Source organism: Ranitomeya variabilis, chromosome 7, assembly GCF_051348905.1.
Source record: "Ranitomeya variabilis isolate aRanVar5 chromosome 7, aRanVar5.hap1, whole genome shotgun sequence".
Taxonomy (NCBI): domain Eukaryota; kingdom Metazoa; phylum Chordata; class Amphibia; order Anura; family Dendrobatidae; genus Ranitomeya; species Ranitomeya variabilis.
Window position 1 is genome coordinate 22,997,494 of NC_135238.1, and position 16,257 is coordinate 23,013,750.

The 16,257-nt window shown below is 51.5% G+C and overlaps 1 protein-coding gene across 3 annotated transcripts in view; it reads right to left on the bottom strand.

Moving 5' to 3' along the window:
* The window catches only part of ARHGAP17 (Rho GTPase activating protein 17), a 60,977-nt gene extending 46,415 nt beyond the window's left edge, over nucleotides 1-14,562 (bottom strand). For all 3 annotated transcript variants that reach the window (XM_077274496.1, XM_077274498.1, XM_077274497.1), the window contains exon 1: nucleotides 14,307-14,562. In XM_077274496.1, coding sequence (XP_077130611.1) covers nucleotides 14,307-14,359 — 53 coding nt within the window. In that variant the 5' untranslated portion in view covers nucleotides 14,360-14,562. The remainder of the gene's footprint in view (nucleotides 1-14,306) is intronic.
* Between the last annotated feature and the right edge of the window lie 1,695 nt (nucleotides 14,563-16,257).

Consider the following 16,257-nt stretch of genomic DNA (forward strand, 5'->3'; position numbering starts at 1 on the left):
TTCCTGCAGGGATTGCCTTCTCCCTATGGTGGGGGCAAAGGGCGGCCCGCGGCGGCAAAAGGGCGGACCGCTGCAGTCAGTGAACTCAACAACTTTACCTAAGTTGATGGAGCCGATTGGCTGCAGCGTTGTTGATATGCCGTCAGCACTGCAGACAATGACACTGGCAGCGGGGACCCAGCACCGGACCCAGGGACAGAGAGTAAAGGACATCTTGCTTTTATTCTTGGGACAGGAGTTTGCTCAAACCGAAAAATTCTTGTAAAATTAACTGTGAAGAAAGAAAACATGGAGGAAAGGAGCGAGACGTGAAGCAGAGTTCCGCACACGGCCATACTTCCTCATCCATGGGGCTCCCTCACACGTCTTATGGCTGCAGACTCAGGTCAGACCTTGGTCTATACTGAACTGGAGGAGAACATTCACGGTGAGACCCACAGGGGCCAGGACCTGCAGCAGGGATAAGGACAAGGATGCGCAGTGATGAAGATAAGCCCTAAGGAAAGGGGAACGCCGCAGTCATGGCCGCTTCTGTACCAGGCGGCTACCTGGACCCATTACAGCAGACTTACTATTCAAATTGAGCAAGAATTGGATTTTAGACACTTTTTACCGCCCACTTGACAAGGAGTGGCTAAAGTAGAAAGATGGGGCTTAAAATGTGAAATATTGAGTCATAATTTCAGTAAATGATGCGGACCTGCAACACCAGGCAAATTGGCATGAATGAAAAAAAAAAAAAAAGTCCTTTATTTTCCAACCCTAAACGAGCGCCCCTTGTCTAGGTGGGTGAAGCCCCCCTTTAAACAAGAATTGTACATCTGGTTCCACAGTAAATCAATGGTTATGACTTCCCCAGAATACTACTGAACATTCCTGCTCTGCAGATCCCCTGTAAGATCTCCAAAAATGCCGGAGTCTGGCTTCATACCCGACCCACAGCTGAAAAACTGCGGTTTTGTGCCTGGAATACTGCAAGTCTCGCTGCTCATCCCCTCCGCTCGGTCATTAAACGTGACGTGCGGCCCCCTCGGCTACAGCAAATATTTCAGTCATGTTACTTGGCTGATACAAACCAGCTGGAAAAAAAAAAAGAAAAAAAAAAGGGGGCTTCATATAACCCCCCTCACACAAGACAACTACTAGAAGTGCAATTACTCTGCTAGAATTACCTGTCATATACTGAGGAGTAAGTAGGTTATAAACAGTCACTTACTGAGACAAACATATTTGGGAAACTTAAAACTGGGTGAGGAACAGCCAAGCTCTACTACAAAGGTGAGGTTGTGGAAGACAGTTTCAGGTCACAGATTGTGCACCAAGGCAAGACTGAGCAGAGCAACTAGACACAGGGTAGTTATACTGCATCAGCCAGGCGTCTCCCAGGCAAAGATTTCACAGCAGATTGGGGTTTCAAGATTTGCTGATCAAGCTTTTTTGAAGAAGCACCAAGAAGTAATCAAAGGTGAGGACCGTAGACGCAGCGGTTTGACAAGGAACAAAAACGAAAAACATATCATGATTATTTCTCTTAGAAATTGGACGATTTCCAGCAGTGGCATCAGCTCAGAACTGGCAGCAACAAGTCGGACCGAGGTGCACCAATCTACTGTCCAGAGAAGTCTGGCCAGAAGTGGTCCTCATAGAAGAACTGTGGCCATAAGGCAGACGTACATGGAAACAAGGACAAGTGACTCAACTATGTACGAAAATATAGGAACAGGGGTGAAAAAAAAAAAAAAAGGGTGATTAAGAACGAGGAGTCATGGAAGTGATGACATGGCCCCCGCAGTGCCCTGATCTCATCATCAAGTCCCTCTATGGGGTCACATGAGACAGAAGGATCCGCACAAGCCTCATACACAGAAGATCTGGACGATGGAGGCGACGGGCGGTCAACAGATATGGACGATGGAGGCAACGGGCAGTAACCAGATACGGACGATGGAGGAGATGGGTGGTAACCAGATACAGACGATGGAGGCGATGGGCGGTCACCAGATACAGACGATGGAGGCGATGGGCGGTCACCAGATACGGACGATGGAGGAGATGGGTGGTCACCAGATACGGACAATGTAGGTGACAGGTGGTCATGAGATAGGTACTGATGGAGGCGACGGGTGGTCACCAGATACGGACGATGGAGGCGATGGGCGGTCACCAGATACGGACGATGGAGGGTCATTAGATAGGTACTGATGATGGAGGCGATGGGTGGTCACCACATACTGATGATGGAGGCGACGGGCGGTCACCAGATACTGATGGAATTTAGATTTCTCTTCTGTTCATTCAATTTGCATTTTAATTGTTTAAAATAAACTATTAACATTTTCTATTTGAGACTTTTTTTTTTTTTTACTTGTTTACATTTTTCCTGCGTATACCAGATGCCGGGTAGCAGTCAGCGCCCTGGTCCGGCCATCACACTCCTCGGCTGCTGTCGGTCGCTGACGCTTACATTGACTCGTTACTGTTTAAGCAGAAATTCTCCTTGAGTCAGCGATTTCCCAAAACGGCAACAAACAGGCCGAGCTTGTTTGTGCATTAAAGAGCCCTATTGTGTCAGGGCAGAAAAATGCAGGACGGACCTCAGGAGGATTCTGTGACAAAGCGCTTTTTTAAAGCCACAAACGAGGAAAACAGAATTCATGTGCAATGTGCCTGCCATAGGGAAGCAACGATGGGGACTAATTTACAACACGTGTTAATCATTGCCGCTATATGACCGTACGAGTCAGAATATAGAGGGACAATCTACAGGAAAAGTTCAGTAAATAAATAAATTACTGATCCAGAGTTATATCCTGTATTATACTCCAGAGCTGCACTCACTATTCTGCTGGTGCAGTCACTGTGTACATACATTACATTACTGATCCTGAGTTACCTCCTGTATTATATTCCAGAGCTGCACTCACTATTCTGCTGGTGCAGTCACTGTGTACATACATTACATTACTGACCCTGAGTTACATCCTGTATTATACTCCAGAGCTGCACTCACTATTCTGCTGGTGCAGTCACTGTGTACATACATTACATTACTGATCCTGAGTTACCTCCTGTATTATACCCCAGAGCTGCACTCACTATTCTGCTGGTGCAGTCACTGTGTACATACATTACATTACTGATCCTGAGTTACCTCCTGTATTATACCCCAGAGCTGCACTCACTATTCTGCTGGTGCAGTCACTGTGTACATACATTACTGATCCTGAGTTATATCCTGTATTATACCCCAGAGCTGCACTCACTATTCTGCTGGTGCAGTCACTGTGTACATACATTACATTACTGATCCTGAGTTACATCCTGTATAATACCCCAGAGCTGCACTCACTATTCTGCTGGTGCAGTCACTGTGTACACACATTACTGATCCTGAGTTACATCCTGTATTATACCCCAGAGCTGCACTCACTATTCTGCTGGTGCAGTCACTGTGTACATACATTACATTACTGATCCTGAGTTACATCCTGTATAATACCCCAGAGCTGCACTCACTATTCTGCTGGTGCAGTCACTGTGTACACACATTACTGATCCTGAGTTACATCCTGTATTATACCCCAGAGCTGCACTCACTATTCTGCTGGTGCAGTCACTGTGTACATACATTACTGATCCTGAGTTACATCCTGTATTATACCCAGAGCTGCACTCACTATTCTGCTGGTGCAGTCACTGTGTACATACATTACTGATCCTGAGTTACCTCCTGTATTATACTCCAGAGCTGCACTCACTATTCTGCTGGTGCAGTCACTGTGTACATACATTACAATACTGATCCTGAATTACATCCTGTATTATACTCCAGAGCTGCACTCACTATTCTGCTGGTGCAGTCACTGTGTACATACATTACATTACTGATCCTGAGTTACATCCTGTATAATACCCCAGAGCTGCACTCACTATTCTGCTGGTGCAGTCACTGTGTACACACATTACTGATCCTGAGTTACATCCTGTATTATACCCCAGAGCTGCACTCACTATTCTGCTGGCGCAGTCACTGTGTACATACATTACTGATCCTGAGTTACATCCTGTATTATACTCCAGAGCTGCACTCACTATTCTGCTGGTGCAGTCACTGTGTACATACATTACATTACTGATCCTGCGTTACATCCTGTATTATACCCCAGAGCTGCACTCACTATTCTGCTGGTGCAGTCACTGTGTACATACATTACATTACTGATCCTGAGTTACCTCCTGTATTATACTCCAGAGCTGCACTCACTATTCTGCTGGTGCAGTCACTGTGTACATACATTACATTACTGATCCTGCGTTACATCCTGTATTATACTCCAGAGCTCCACTCACTATTCTGCTGGTGCAGTCACTGTGTACATACATTACATTACTGATCCTGAGCTACATCCTGGATTATACTCCAGAGCTGCACTCACTATTCTGCTGGTGCAGTCACTGTGTACATACATTACATTACTGATCCTGAGCTACATCCTGGATTATACTCCAGAGCTGCACTCACTATTCTGCTGGTGCAGTCACTGTGTACATACATTACATTACTGATCCTGAGTTACATCCTGTATAATACCCCAGAGCTGCACTCACTATTCTGCTGGTGCAGTCACTGTGTACACACATTACATTACTGATCCTGAGTTACATCCTGTATAATACCCCAGAGCTGCACTCACTATTCTGCTGGTGCAGTCACTGTGTACACACATTACTGATCCTGAGTTACATCCTGTATTATACCCCAGAGCTGCACTCACTATTCTGCTGGTGCAGTCACTGTGTACATACATTACTGATCCTGAGTTACCTCCTGTATTATACTCCAGAGCTGCACTCACTATTCTGCTGGTGCAGTCACTGTGTACATACATTACAATACTGATCCTGAATTACATCCTGTATTATACCCCAGAGCTGCACTCACTATTCTGCTGGCGCAGTCACTGTGTACATACATTACATTGCTGATCCTGAGTTACATCCTGTATTATACCCCAGAGCTGCACTCACTATTCTGCTGGTGCAGTCACTGTGTACATACATTACATTACTGATCCTGAGTTACATCCTGTATAATACCCCAGAGCTGCACTCACTATTCTGCTGGTGCAGTCACTGTGTACACACATTACTGATCCTGAGTTACATCCTGTATTATACCCCAGAGCTGCACTCACTATTCTGCTGGTGCAGTCACTGTGTACATACATTACATTACTGATCCTGCGTTACATCCTGTATTATACCCCAGAGCTGCACTCACTATTCTGCTGGTGCAGTCACTGTGTACATACATTACATTACTGATCCTGAGTTACCTCCTGTATTATACTCCAGAGCTGCACTCACTATTCTGCTGGTGCAGTCACTGTGTACATACATTACATTACTGATCCTGCGTTACATCCTGTATTATACTCCAGAGCTCCACTCACTATTCTGCTGGTGCAGTCACTGTGTACACACATTACATGACTGATCCTGCGTTACATCCTGTATTATACCCCAGAGCTGCACTCACTATTCTGCTGGTGCAGTCACTGTGTACATACATTACATTACTGATCCTGAGCTACATCCTGGATTATACTCCAGAGCTGCACTCACTATTCTGCTGGTGCAGTCACTGTGGACATACATTACATTACTGATCCTGAGCTACATCCTGGATTATACTCCGGAGATGCACTCACTATTCTGCTGGTGCAGTCACTGTGTACATACATTACATTACTGATCCTGAGTTACATCCTGTATTATACTCCAGAGCTGCACTCACTATTCTGCTGGTGCAGTCACTGTGTACATACATTACATTACTGATCCTGAGTTACATCCTGTATTATACTCCAGAGCTGCACTCACTATTCTGCTGGTGCAGTCACTGTGTACATACATTACATTACTGATCCTGAGCTACATCCTGGATTATACTCCAGAGCTGCACTCACTATATAATGGATTAATATCCGTACAGATCACCCTGGTGTCACCTGATGACGTCATTCTATGCTATCACACTGTGACGAACCTCCAGCTGTGTGCTCAGTGCCGTTACAGATCCCCTAATCTTCTCCAACGACAGAGCAGGATTTCGTGTTATTAGATGACAGACGAGATGTTCTGGGTTTGACGCGTTTCCCTGTTGAGCGAGTTTCTATGTGACGAGTTCTCACATGGCTGCAGCATTAGTCACGTCCCACTGCTTCTCATGGGCCCCAGAGAAGCTGCGATATCTGTTACAGACCCCAACATTGGCCATCACTAACCCCCAATAACCCCAGAACCTCCTCATATATATCACACAGAGTCCAACTGCATTTTTTGCCCTAATTTGCACAAAATAGTCTCATTTTTGCACCATTTTGTTATAAAAAAGAAACAAAACAGCATCACAAGACTTTCCAATTATCCCTGTTTTTCAGGAAAAAAATGGACCTCAGATTTGGGACACAGAAATCCTGTTTGCCCCCAGGTCACGCCCTAATGAACATAACCCCTAGGCTGTAGAGATGAGTGAATCGATTCTTGGACCCTGGATCACTGCCCACTGTGGTGGTCTGTGGCCCCCTGACCAGAGCCCTATAAACTGCCCCCGGCCTACTGGAATCACAGCGCCTCTTCCGATTTGGCAGGACCTATTTATGAGAAGAGGCGCCAGAGATGGCACCAGGCAAGTAACTGGCGGCCACCAACACTCACGCAGGGTCTCGCTCAGCTCTACAGGGGGCGCAATCACACTTCAAAGTCCTGATTGAGGACCCATTTTGGGGTGCCCTCAATGCCAATGTGCCCCCGTGTACCTCAGCGAGCCTTCAGAATTAGATGCACCAGCCCATGATCTCCATCTGTGGTCAGTCCATGGTTCTATTCACGAGGACAGTGTGACACAAGGTGTAATACCGGACACAGACAAGAGGGGCGCTGTTTTGGCCATGAAAGCAGACCCATTCTTCCTGTTCATATCGTCATCATGGCTTCCGTCCAGCACATGGAGAACACTGATTTGTGCCGGAGGCATGCAGGGATGTTCTTCCTGATGAAATCAAAGTGATCACAGACGTGTTGGACCAAGTGGAGATCCATGACCCAATGGTGATCCCAACATGTCCTCTTGCTTTTAACCCTGGCAGTAAGTGTCTAGTTTCCCTGCAGCGCCCCCACAGGAGACATTAAGCATTGCATTGAGATTAATAGGAATATCTATGTAACACAGGACTTTAGGGAAGCAGGGTGGCAGCCCATGATCATTTCCGTCTTCGGATCTTTTCTTCCCCCACATTCGTTATCACTTCCAACTCCCGAGGACACGTAACAAGCCACCAGCCACATGTGTTATATCAAACAGCGCAGCCATCGGCTCATCTGCCCTCCAGGGGCGTTCCCATGTGCCGGCCACATTGAGTGACGCGAGAGGGGAAGGAAGAATCCGGCACCGGACACGGGGGATTGCACCCTATAAGTCTCCCCCATAGTTTGCTCACTTTGGAATCAAAACTTTTGCAAACTTTTAGTTTCGACAACCATTTCATGATCTCCGATCACTGTCAGAATAAGAACAACCATTCCTAATCTGATGGGGGGCATCACCATGGGGGGCTGACGTCCTCTGGGTGACAACAAGAAGGTTTCCAATCACTGACAGCAAGCACAGATCTTACATTAGTAGGAACACTTCCTCCAGACCGTGCTGTTTGGCATTCGGGGACATGCATGTGTTCTCACATTGTGTGACAAGTCTGCTGACGGTGCGGTTATACTTAGCAGACACAGCCCTTCTCCAATTTCTTGGGACAGCCATGATTGAGGACTGATCCACAAACGTCTCTGAAATTAAAGGGGTTGTCTGGCACTGCAGGCTTCCTCAATAGGACGCCCACAACCTGCCGACCATGCACAGATCCCCAAGCCCTAATCCGACCCGAGACCCTGATTTCACCCCCCACACTAAGGGGGAAGGAGAGAATATAGAGGTTACAATCAAACATGTATCACCACCAGTCAAATGCATTGTCACCAATACACCAAGTGCCAGATTAGTGGGGTCCCAGCAATCACCAGACATAAAGCAGCAGTCAACTAAGTCCAACACTCTCTCTCCAGCCATAGACTTTGAATAAAGAGTTAACTCCTAGAACTCGGATCCCTTATATTCACCATTTATCACCCAAAAATTACAAGAATTACACCAATCAGAGGGTTCCAAATCTGCTTTCAATAAAAGAACAACTCTCCCCAAAACATCAGGACTTGATGACGATGGTCCCATATAAATCACCAGAAAAGACGTATGAGAGACGCCCAGCAAATTATTAATGGGGAAGGAATTTTAAGCATCCTGGTGATGGCAGCGTCATCTGGGTGCAGACAGGGTTAATCCGAGCAGCCGCCCTTAGCTATATATACTATACTAGATGGTGGCCCGAATCTAACGCATCGGGTATTCTAGAATATGTATGTATGTATATAACACAGCCCGCGCAGTACGTCACACAGCCCGCGCAGTACATGACACAGCCCGCGCAGTACATGACACAGCCCGCGCAGTACATGACACAGCCCGCGCAGTACATGACACAGCCCGCGCAGTACATGACACAGCCCGCGCAGTACATGACACAGCCCGCGCAGTACATGACACAGCCCGCGCAGTACATGACACAGCCCGCGCAGTACATGACACAGCCCGCGCAGTACATGACACAGCCCGCGCAGTACATGACACAGCCCGCGCAGTACATGACACAGCCCGCGCAGTACATGACACAGCCCGCGCAGTACATGACACAGCCCGCGCAGTACATGACACAGCCCGCGCAGTACATGACACAGCCCGCGCAGTACATGACACAGCCCGCGCAGTACATGACACAGCCCGCGCAGTACATGACACAGCCCGCGCAGTACATGACACAGCCCGCGCAGTACATGACACAGCCCGCGCAGTACATGACACAGCCCGCGCAGTACATGACACAGCCCGCGCAGTACATGACACAGCCCGCGCAGTACATAACACAGCCCGCGCAGTACATAACACAGCCCGCGCAGTACATAACACAGCCCGCGCAGTACATAACACAGCCCGCGCAGTACATAACACAGCCCGCGCAGTACATAACACAGCCCGCGCAGTACATAACACAGCCCGCGCAGTACATAACACAGCCCGCGCAGTACATAACACAGCCCGCGCAGTACATAACACAGCCCGCGCAGTACATAACACAGCCCGCGCAGTACATAACACAGCCCGCGCAGTACATAACACAGCCCGCGCAGTACATAACACAGCCCGCGCAGTACATAACACAGCCCGCGCAGTACATAACACAGCCCGCGCAGTACATAACACAGCCCGCGCAGTACATAACACAGCCCGCGCAGTACATAACACAGCCCGCGCAGTACATAACACAGCCCGCGCAGTACATAACACAGCCCGCGCAGTACATAACACAGCCCGCGCAGTACATAACACAGCCCGCGCAGTACATAACACAGCCCGCGCAGTACATAACACAGCCCGCGCAGTACATAACACAGCCCGCGCAGTACATAACACAGCCCGCGCAGTACATAACACAGCCCGCGCAGTACATAACACAGCCCGCGCAGTACATAACACAGCCCGCGCAGTACATAACACAGCCCGCGCAGTACATAACACAGCCCGCGCAGTACATAACACAGCCCGCGCAGTACATAACACAGCCCTCGCAGTACATAACACAGCCCATGCAGTATATAACACAGCCCACGCAGTATATAGTAGTGTGGGCACCATATCCCTGTTAAAAAAAAAAAATTAAAATAAAAAAATAGTTATATACTCACCCTCCGGCGTCCAGCGAAGCTGTGCCGATGCGCGCAATGCTGCCGCCAGCTTCCGTTCCCAGTGATGCATTGCGAAATTACCCAGATGACTTAGAGGTCTCACGAGACCGCTAAGTCATCTGTGAAGTTTCGCAATGCATCTCTGGGAACGGAAGCTGGCGGCAACATCGCGCGCATCGGTGGACGTCCGAAGGTGAGAATAGCACGATTTTTTTATTTCTTTTTATTATTTTTAACATTATATGTTTTTACTATTGATGCTGCATAGGCAGCATCAATAGTAAAAAGATGGTCACAGGGCTAATAGCAGCGTTAACAGAGTGCGTTACACCGCGGTCCGTTAACGCTGCCATTAACCCAGTGAGCGCTGGCTGGAGAGGAGTATGGAGTGGGCACTGACTGGACGGAAGTAGGGAGGGGCAGACAGACAGACGGAAGTACCCCTTAGGCAATTATATAGATACAGGGTGCAGTACATGCAGGCCCTTCCTAAAGAAAGCTGACAGTCCATGGGCCAGATATAAACCGACCCACACAAATTCCACCCGGGCCGAGCTAAATACGTCGGCTCCATGGCATTCACAAACCCCTGATTTGAAGGGGATTTCATAGGCAGGAGGAGGTTCACAGGGGTCCGACAAGGACGCAGGACCAGGGACCCGCAAATCATTTAAGTCAACTCTAACCCCTGAAAATCACATGATGCAAGGCAGCGATAAGCGGAATCCCCTTTAAAGGCGATGGCTCAGCTTTCCAGTCTTGTCCGTTTTCAGGAAATTCCTGCAATTCTGCAAAATGGCTTCTCAGAACTCTGCTGTACTGCTCCTCCAGGAAACGGGTGAAGAAACCATTTCGCTGTCAGTGGGATTTTCTTCCTGTTTTACACGGTCCGGTCAGTGCTGGCAGCATCCGATTGTGAAAGAACAAGTCCCTCCGTTACCGTGACCGAGAACAACCGATTGTCACATTTATAGCAGAACCAAACAGCCGGGAACTTACAGGAAAAAATGCCCCTAAATTGTAACATAAAGGGAAATACGAGAGCAGTGGTGAAAGTGACTGATACATTGTGTCCGGAGACTCCGCACTCAGAGCCGATACATTGTAGCCGGCGACCAGGGCAGCGCTGGGCCGCTCACACCGCGGGGTCACCTGCCGCTACACCTGGAGAGAAACCGACTGAAATACTCCGAAAAGGCCGCGACGTATCCCCCCATACAGGCAGGCAGGGGGCACATCCCCAATACGGCCCCATTATAAAATAATGCCGACCGCACGTTCTGCTGTATATGAGCCTCAATGGGAGAACTGTACTGAAAAAGCAACTGCAGCAAACCCTCAGCTGTGAGACGCAATCAGCAGCGAACCCCACAATATTGTCAAGAAGTGACTGAGAAGAACAATGTAATGGAGACCCCCGATCTGCCCTGTGCAGCCCCCATAACTGCTGCCCCACCACAGCCACCCCAACCTGCCGCCATGACCACTGCCACTCAACAATCCTCCAAATTCAGCCACCGCGATGGTGACAGCAAATCCAATGCACCAGGCTGACCACTGCAACACCACAGCTGACCCAGTGCCACCGCCATGTCCACCACCATACACCAGTCCTCCCAGTGCAGCCGCCGCATACCAGTCCTCCCAACACAACCGCTGCCACGCACCAGTCCTCCCAGAGCTGCCGTCCTGACCGCTGCCACACACCAGTCCTCCCAGTGCTGCCGACACAATTGCTGCCACTCATCAGTCCTCCCAGTGCTACCGACACAACCGCTGCCACTCATCAGTCCTTCCAGTGCTGCAGTCCTGACCGCTGCCACTCATCAGTCCTCCCAGTGCTACCACCACAACCGCTGCCACACACCAGTCCTCCTCCCAGAGCTGCCGTCCTGTCCGCTGCCACACACCAGTCCTGCCCGCTGCCACACACCAGTCCTGCCGTCCTGACCGCTGCCACACACCAGTCCTTCCAGTGCTGCCTCCACAACTGCTACCACTCACCAGTCTTCCCAGGTATTGGTCCAGTGGGATCCATGGACTTTGGAGCGTGCATCCCAGTCATCTGAGTGCTGTCGGTTGTTGCTTTTTTACACGCTGTCACTCACCAGTCCTCCCAAGTGCTGCCGTCCTGATCGCGGCCACACACCAGTCCTCCCAACACAACCGCTGCCACACACCAGTCCTCCTCCCAGTGCTGCCGCCACGACCGCTGCCACACACCAGTCCTCCTCCCAGTGCTGCCGCCACGACCGCTACCACACACCAGTCCTCCTCCCAGTGCTGCCGTCCTGACCGCTGCCACACACCAGTCCTCCCAGTGCTGCCGTCCTGACCGCTGCCACACACCAGTCCTCCCAGTGCTGCCGTCCTGACCGCTGCCACACACCAGTCCTCCCAGTGCTGCCGTCCTGACCGCTGCCACACACCAGTCCTCCCAGTGCTGCCGCCACGACCGCTGCCACACACCAGTCCTGCCCGCTGCCACACACCAGTCCTGCCGTCCTGACCGCTGCCACACACCAGTCCTTCCAGTGCTGCCTCCACAACTGCTACCACTCACCAGTCTTCCCAGGTATTGGTCCAGTGGGATCCATGGACTTTGGAGCGTGCATCCCAGTCATCTGAGTGCTGTCGGTTGTTGCTTTTTTACACGCTGTCACTCACCAGTCCTCCCAAGTGCTGCCGTCCTGATCGCGGCCACACACCAGTCCTCCCGACACAACCGCTGCCACACACCAGTCCTCCTCCCAGTGCTGCCGCCACGACCGCTGCCACACACCAGTCCTCCTCCCAGTGCTGCCGCCACGACCGCTGCTACACACCAGTCCTCCTCCCAGTGCTGCCGCCACGACCGCTACCACACACCAGTCCTCCTCCCAGTGCTGCCGTCCTGACCGCTGCCACACACCAGTCCTCCCAGTGCTGCCGTCCTGACCGCTGCCACACACCAGTCCTCCCAGTGCTGCCGTCCTGACCGCTGCCACACACCAGTCCTCCCAGTGCTGCCGTCCTGACCGCTGCCACACACCAGTCCTCCCAGTGCTGCCGCCACGACCGCTGCCACACACCAGTCCTCCCAGTGCTGCCGCCACGACCGCTGCCACACACCAGTCCTCCCAGTGCTGCCGCCATGACCGCTACCACACACCAGCCCTCCCAGTGCTGCCACACACCAGTCCTCCCAGTGCTGCCGCTACGACCACTGCCACACACCAGTCCTCCCAGTGCTGCCGTCCTGACCGCTGCTACACACCAGTCCTCCCAGTGCTGCCATCCTGACCGCTGCCACACACCAGTCCTCCCAGTGCTGCCGCCACGACCGCTGCCACACACCAGTCCTCCCAGTGCTGCTGCCACGACCGCTGCCACACACCAGTCCTCCCAGTGCTGCCGACACACACCAGTCTTCCCAATGCTGCTGCTACGACCACTGCCACACACCAGTCCTCCCAGTGCTGCCACACACCAGTCCTCCCAGTGCTGCCGTCCTGACCGCTGCTACACACCAGTCCTCCCAGTGCTGCCATCCTGACCGCTGCCACACACCAGTCCTCCCAGTGCTGCTGCCACGACCGCTGCTACACACCAGTCCTCCCAGTGCTGCTGCCACGACCGCTGCCACACACCAGTCCTCCCAGTGCTGCCGACACACACCAGTCTTCCCAATGCTGCTGACACACACCACTGCCACGCACCAGTCCTCCCAGTGCTGCTGCCACGACCGCTGCGACACACCAGTCCTCCAAGTGCTGCCATCCTGACCGCTGCCACACACCAGTCCTCCTCCCAGTGCTGCCACCACGACCGCTGCCACACACCAGTCCTCCCAGTGCTGCCATCCTGACCGCTGCCACACACCAGTCCTCCCAGTGCTGCTGTTCTGACCACTGCCACACACCAGTCCTCCCAGTGCTGCTGCCACGACCGCTGCCACACACCAGTCCTCCCAGTGCTGCCGCCACGACCGCTGCCACACACCACTCCTCCCAGTGCTGCCGTCCTGACCGCTGCCACACACCAGTCCTCCCAGTGCTGCCGTCCTGACCGCTGCCACACACCACTCCTCCCAGTGCTGCCGTCCTGACCGCTGCCACACACCACTCCTCCCAGTGCTGCCATCCTGACCGCTGCCACACACCAGTCCTCCCAGTGCTGCTATCCTGACCGCTGCCACACACCAGTCCTCCCAGTGCTGCTGCCACGACCGCTGCCACACACCAGTCCTCCCAGTGCTGCTGTCCTGACCGCTGCCACTCACCAGTCCTCCCAGTGCTGCCGCTCCACAGAAATATATAACTTGAGTCGGGTACAAAAAAGTTATGAAATGGCGCAAAAGTCTGTGACAACCGACAGTGACTACGGTTCCTATGGTTACAGGGGGCACAGACACAGCACTATGTATACCGGGCAGAGCCCCTGTGGCCCCCGGGGCCCTCAGCCTCGCTCACCTTCCCACGGTCTGGTTGGCCAGCAGCCTCATGCGGTTGAACTGTTTCTTCATGGCGTCCTCCGCTGTCGTCCTCGTCCCACAGAAAACAAGCGACTTCCCGGAGCTCGGACTAATCCATAGGGGCCGGTAATGCGGGAAGAGCCCGGGAGGCCCCGACACAGCGCGCACAGCCCGGGCTCCGACTGCAGAGAGGCGCCGCCCCGCACACACGGCGCCCCCGCCCGGTGCCGCCTCCGCCCAGTGCCGCCTCCTCCCCAGCACCCTGCTCCTCCTCCCCAGCACCCCGCTCCTCCTCCGCTGAGACTAGTAGTACTACTACTCCCATCTGTCACACTCCGCTGGGGGTTGTAGCTGCTTCTCGCCCCCAGAGCTGACCCTCAGCCTCAGCCCTGACTCTCCTTCCATTCTCCCCCACATCTGGGCTCCTTCTTCTTGTTGTTGTTGTTGTTTTTCCCCAGTTGTGACTCTCACCTTTCATTTCACCATAATGTACAAAAAAAAATCCAAATGGGACGAAAAAGTAAAAAAAAATTCCCTCCGCCATTGTTTTCTGGGTTTTATTCTTACGCCGTTCATTTTGTCTTTTATCATCGTAACATTATTATATTGAGGTGGACAGACCTGGTGAGGGCACGGAGATGGCGGCTTTTATCCATGGTGAGATGGCGGTTTTATCCGCACTGAGATGGCGGTTTTATCCGCTCTGAGATGGCGGTTTTATCCGCTCTGAGATGGCGGTTTTATCCACTCTGAGATGGCGGTTTTATCTGCTCTGAGATGTCGGTTTTATCCACTCTGAGATGGCGGTTTTATCCGCTCTGAGATGGCGGTTTTATCCACTCTGAGATGGCGGTTTTATCCACTCTGAGATGGCGGTTTTATCTGCTCTGAGATGGCGGTTTTATCCACTCTGAGATGGCGGTTTTATCTGCTCTGAGATGTCGGTTTTATCCACTCTGAGATGGCGGTTTTATCCGCTCTGAGATGGCGGTTTTATCTGTGCTGAGATGGCAGTTTTATCCGCTCTGAGATGGCGGTTTTATCCGCTCTGAGATGGCGGTTTTATCCACTCTGAGATGGCGGTTTTATCTGCTCTGAGATGGCGGTTTTATCCACACTGAGTTGGCGGTTTTATCTGTGCTGAGATGGCAGTTTTATCCGCTCTGAGATGGCGGTTTTATCTGCTCTGAGATGGCGGTTTTATCTGCTCTGAGATGGCGGTTTTATCCACACTGAGGTGGCAGTTTTATCCGCACTGAGGTGGCGGTTTTATCTGTGCTGAGATGGCGGTTTTATCTGCTCTGAGATGGCGGTTTTATCTGTGCTGAGATGGCGGTTTTATCTGCTCTGAGATGGCGGTTTTATCCGCTCTGAGATGGCGGTTTTATCCGCACTGAGGTGGCAGTTTTATCTGCTCTGAGATGGCGGTTTTATCCGCACTGAGATGGCGGTTTTATCTGCGCTGAAATGGCGGTTTTATCCGCTCTGAGATGGTGGTTTTATCCGCTCTGAGTTGGCGGTTTTATCTGTGCTGAGATGGCAGTTTTATCCACACTGAGATGGCGGTTTTATCCGCACTGAGATGGCGGTTTTATCCGCACTGAGATGGCGGTTTTATCTGCGCTGAAATGGCTGTTTTATCCGCTCTGAGATGGCGGTTTTATCCACTCTGAGATGGCGGTTTTATCCACACTGAGGTGGCAGTTTTATCCGCACTGAGGTGGCGGTTTTATCTGTGCTGAGATGGCGGTTTTATCTGCTCTGAGATGGCGGTTTTATCTGTGCTGAGATGGCGGTTTTATCTGCTCTGAGATGGCGGTTTTATCCGCTCTGAGATGGCGGTTTTATCCGCACTGAGGTGGCAGTTTTATCTGCTCTGAGATGGCGGTTTTATCCGCACTGAGATGGCGGTTTTATCTGCGCTGAAATGGCGGTTTTATCCGCTCTGA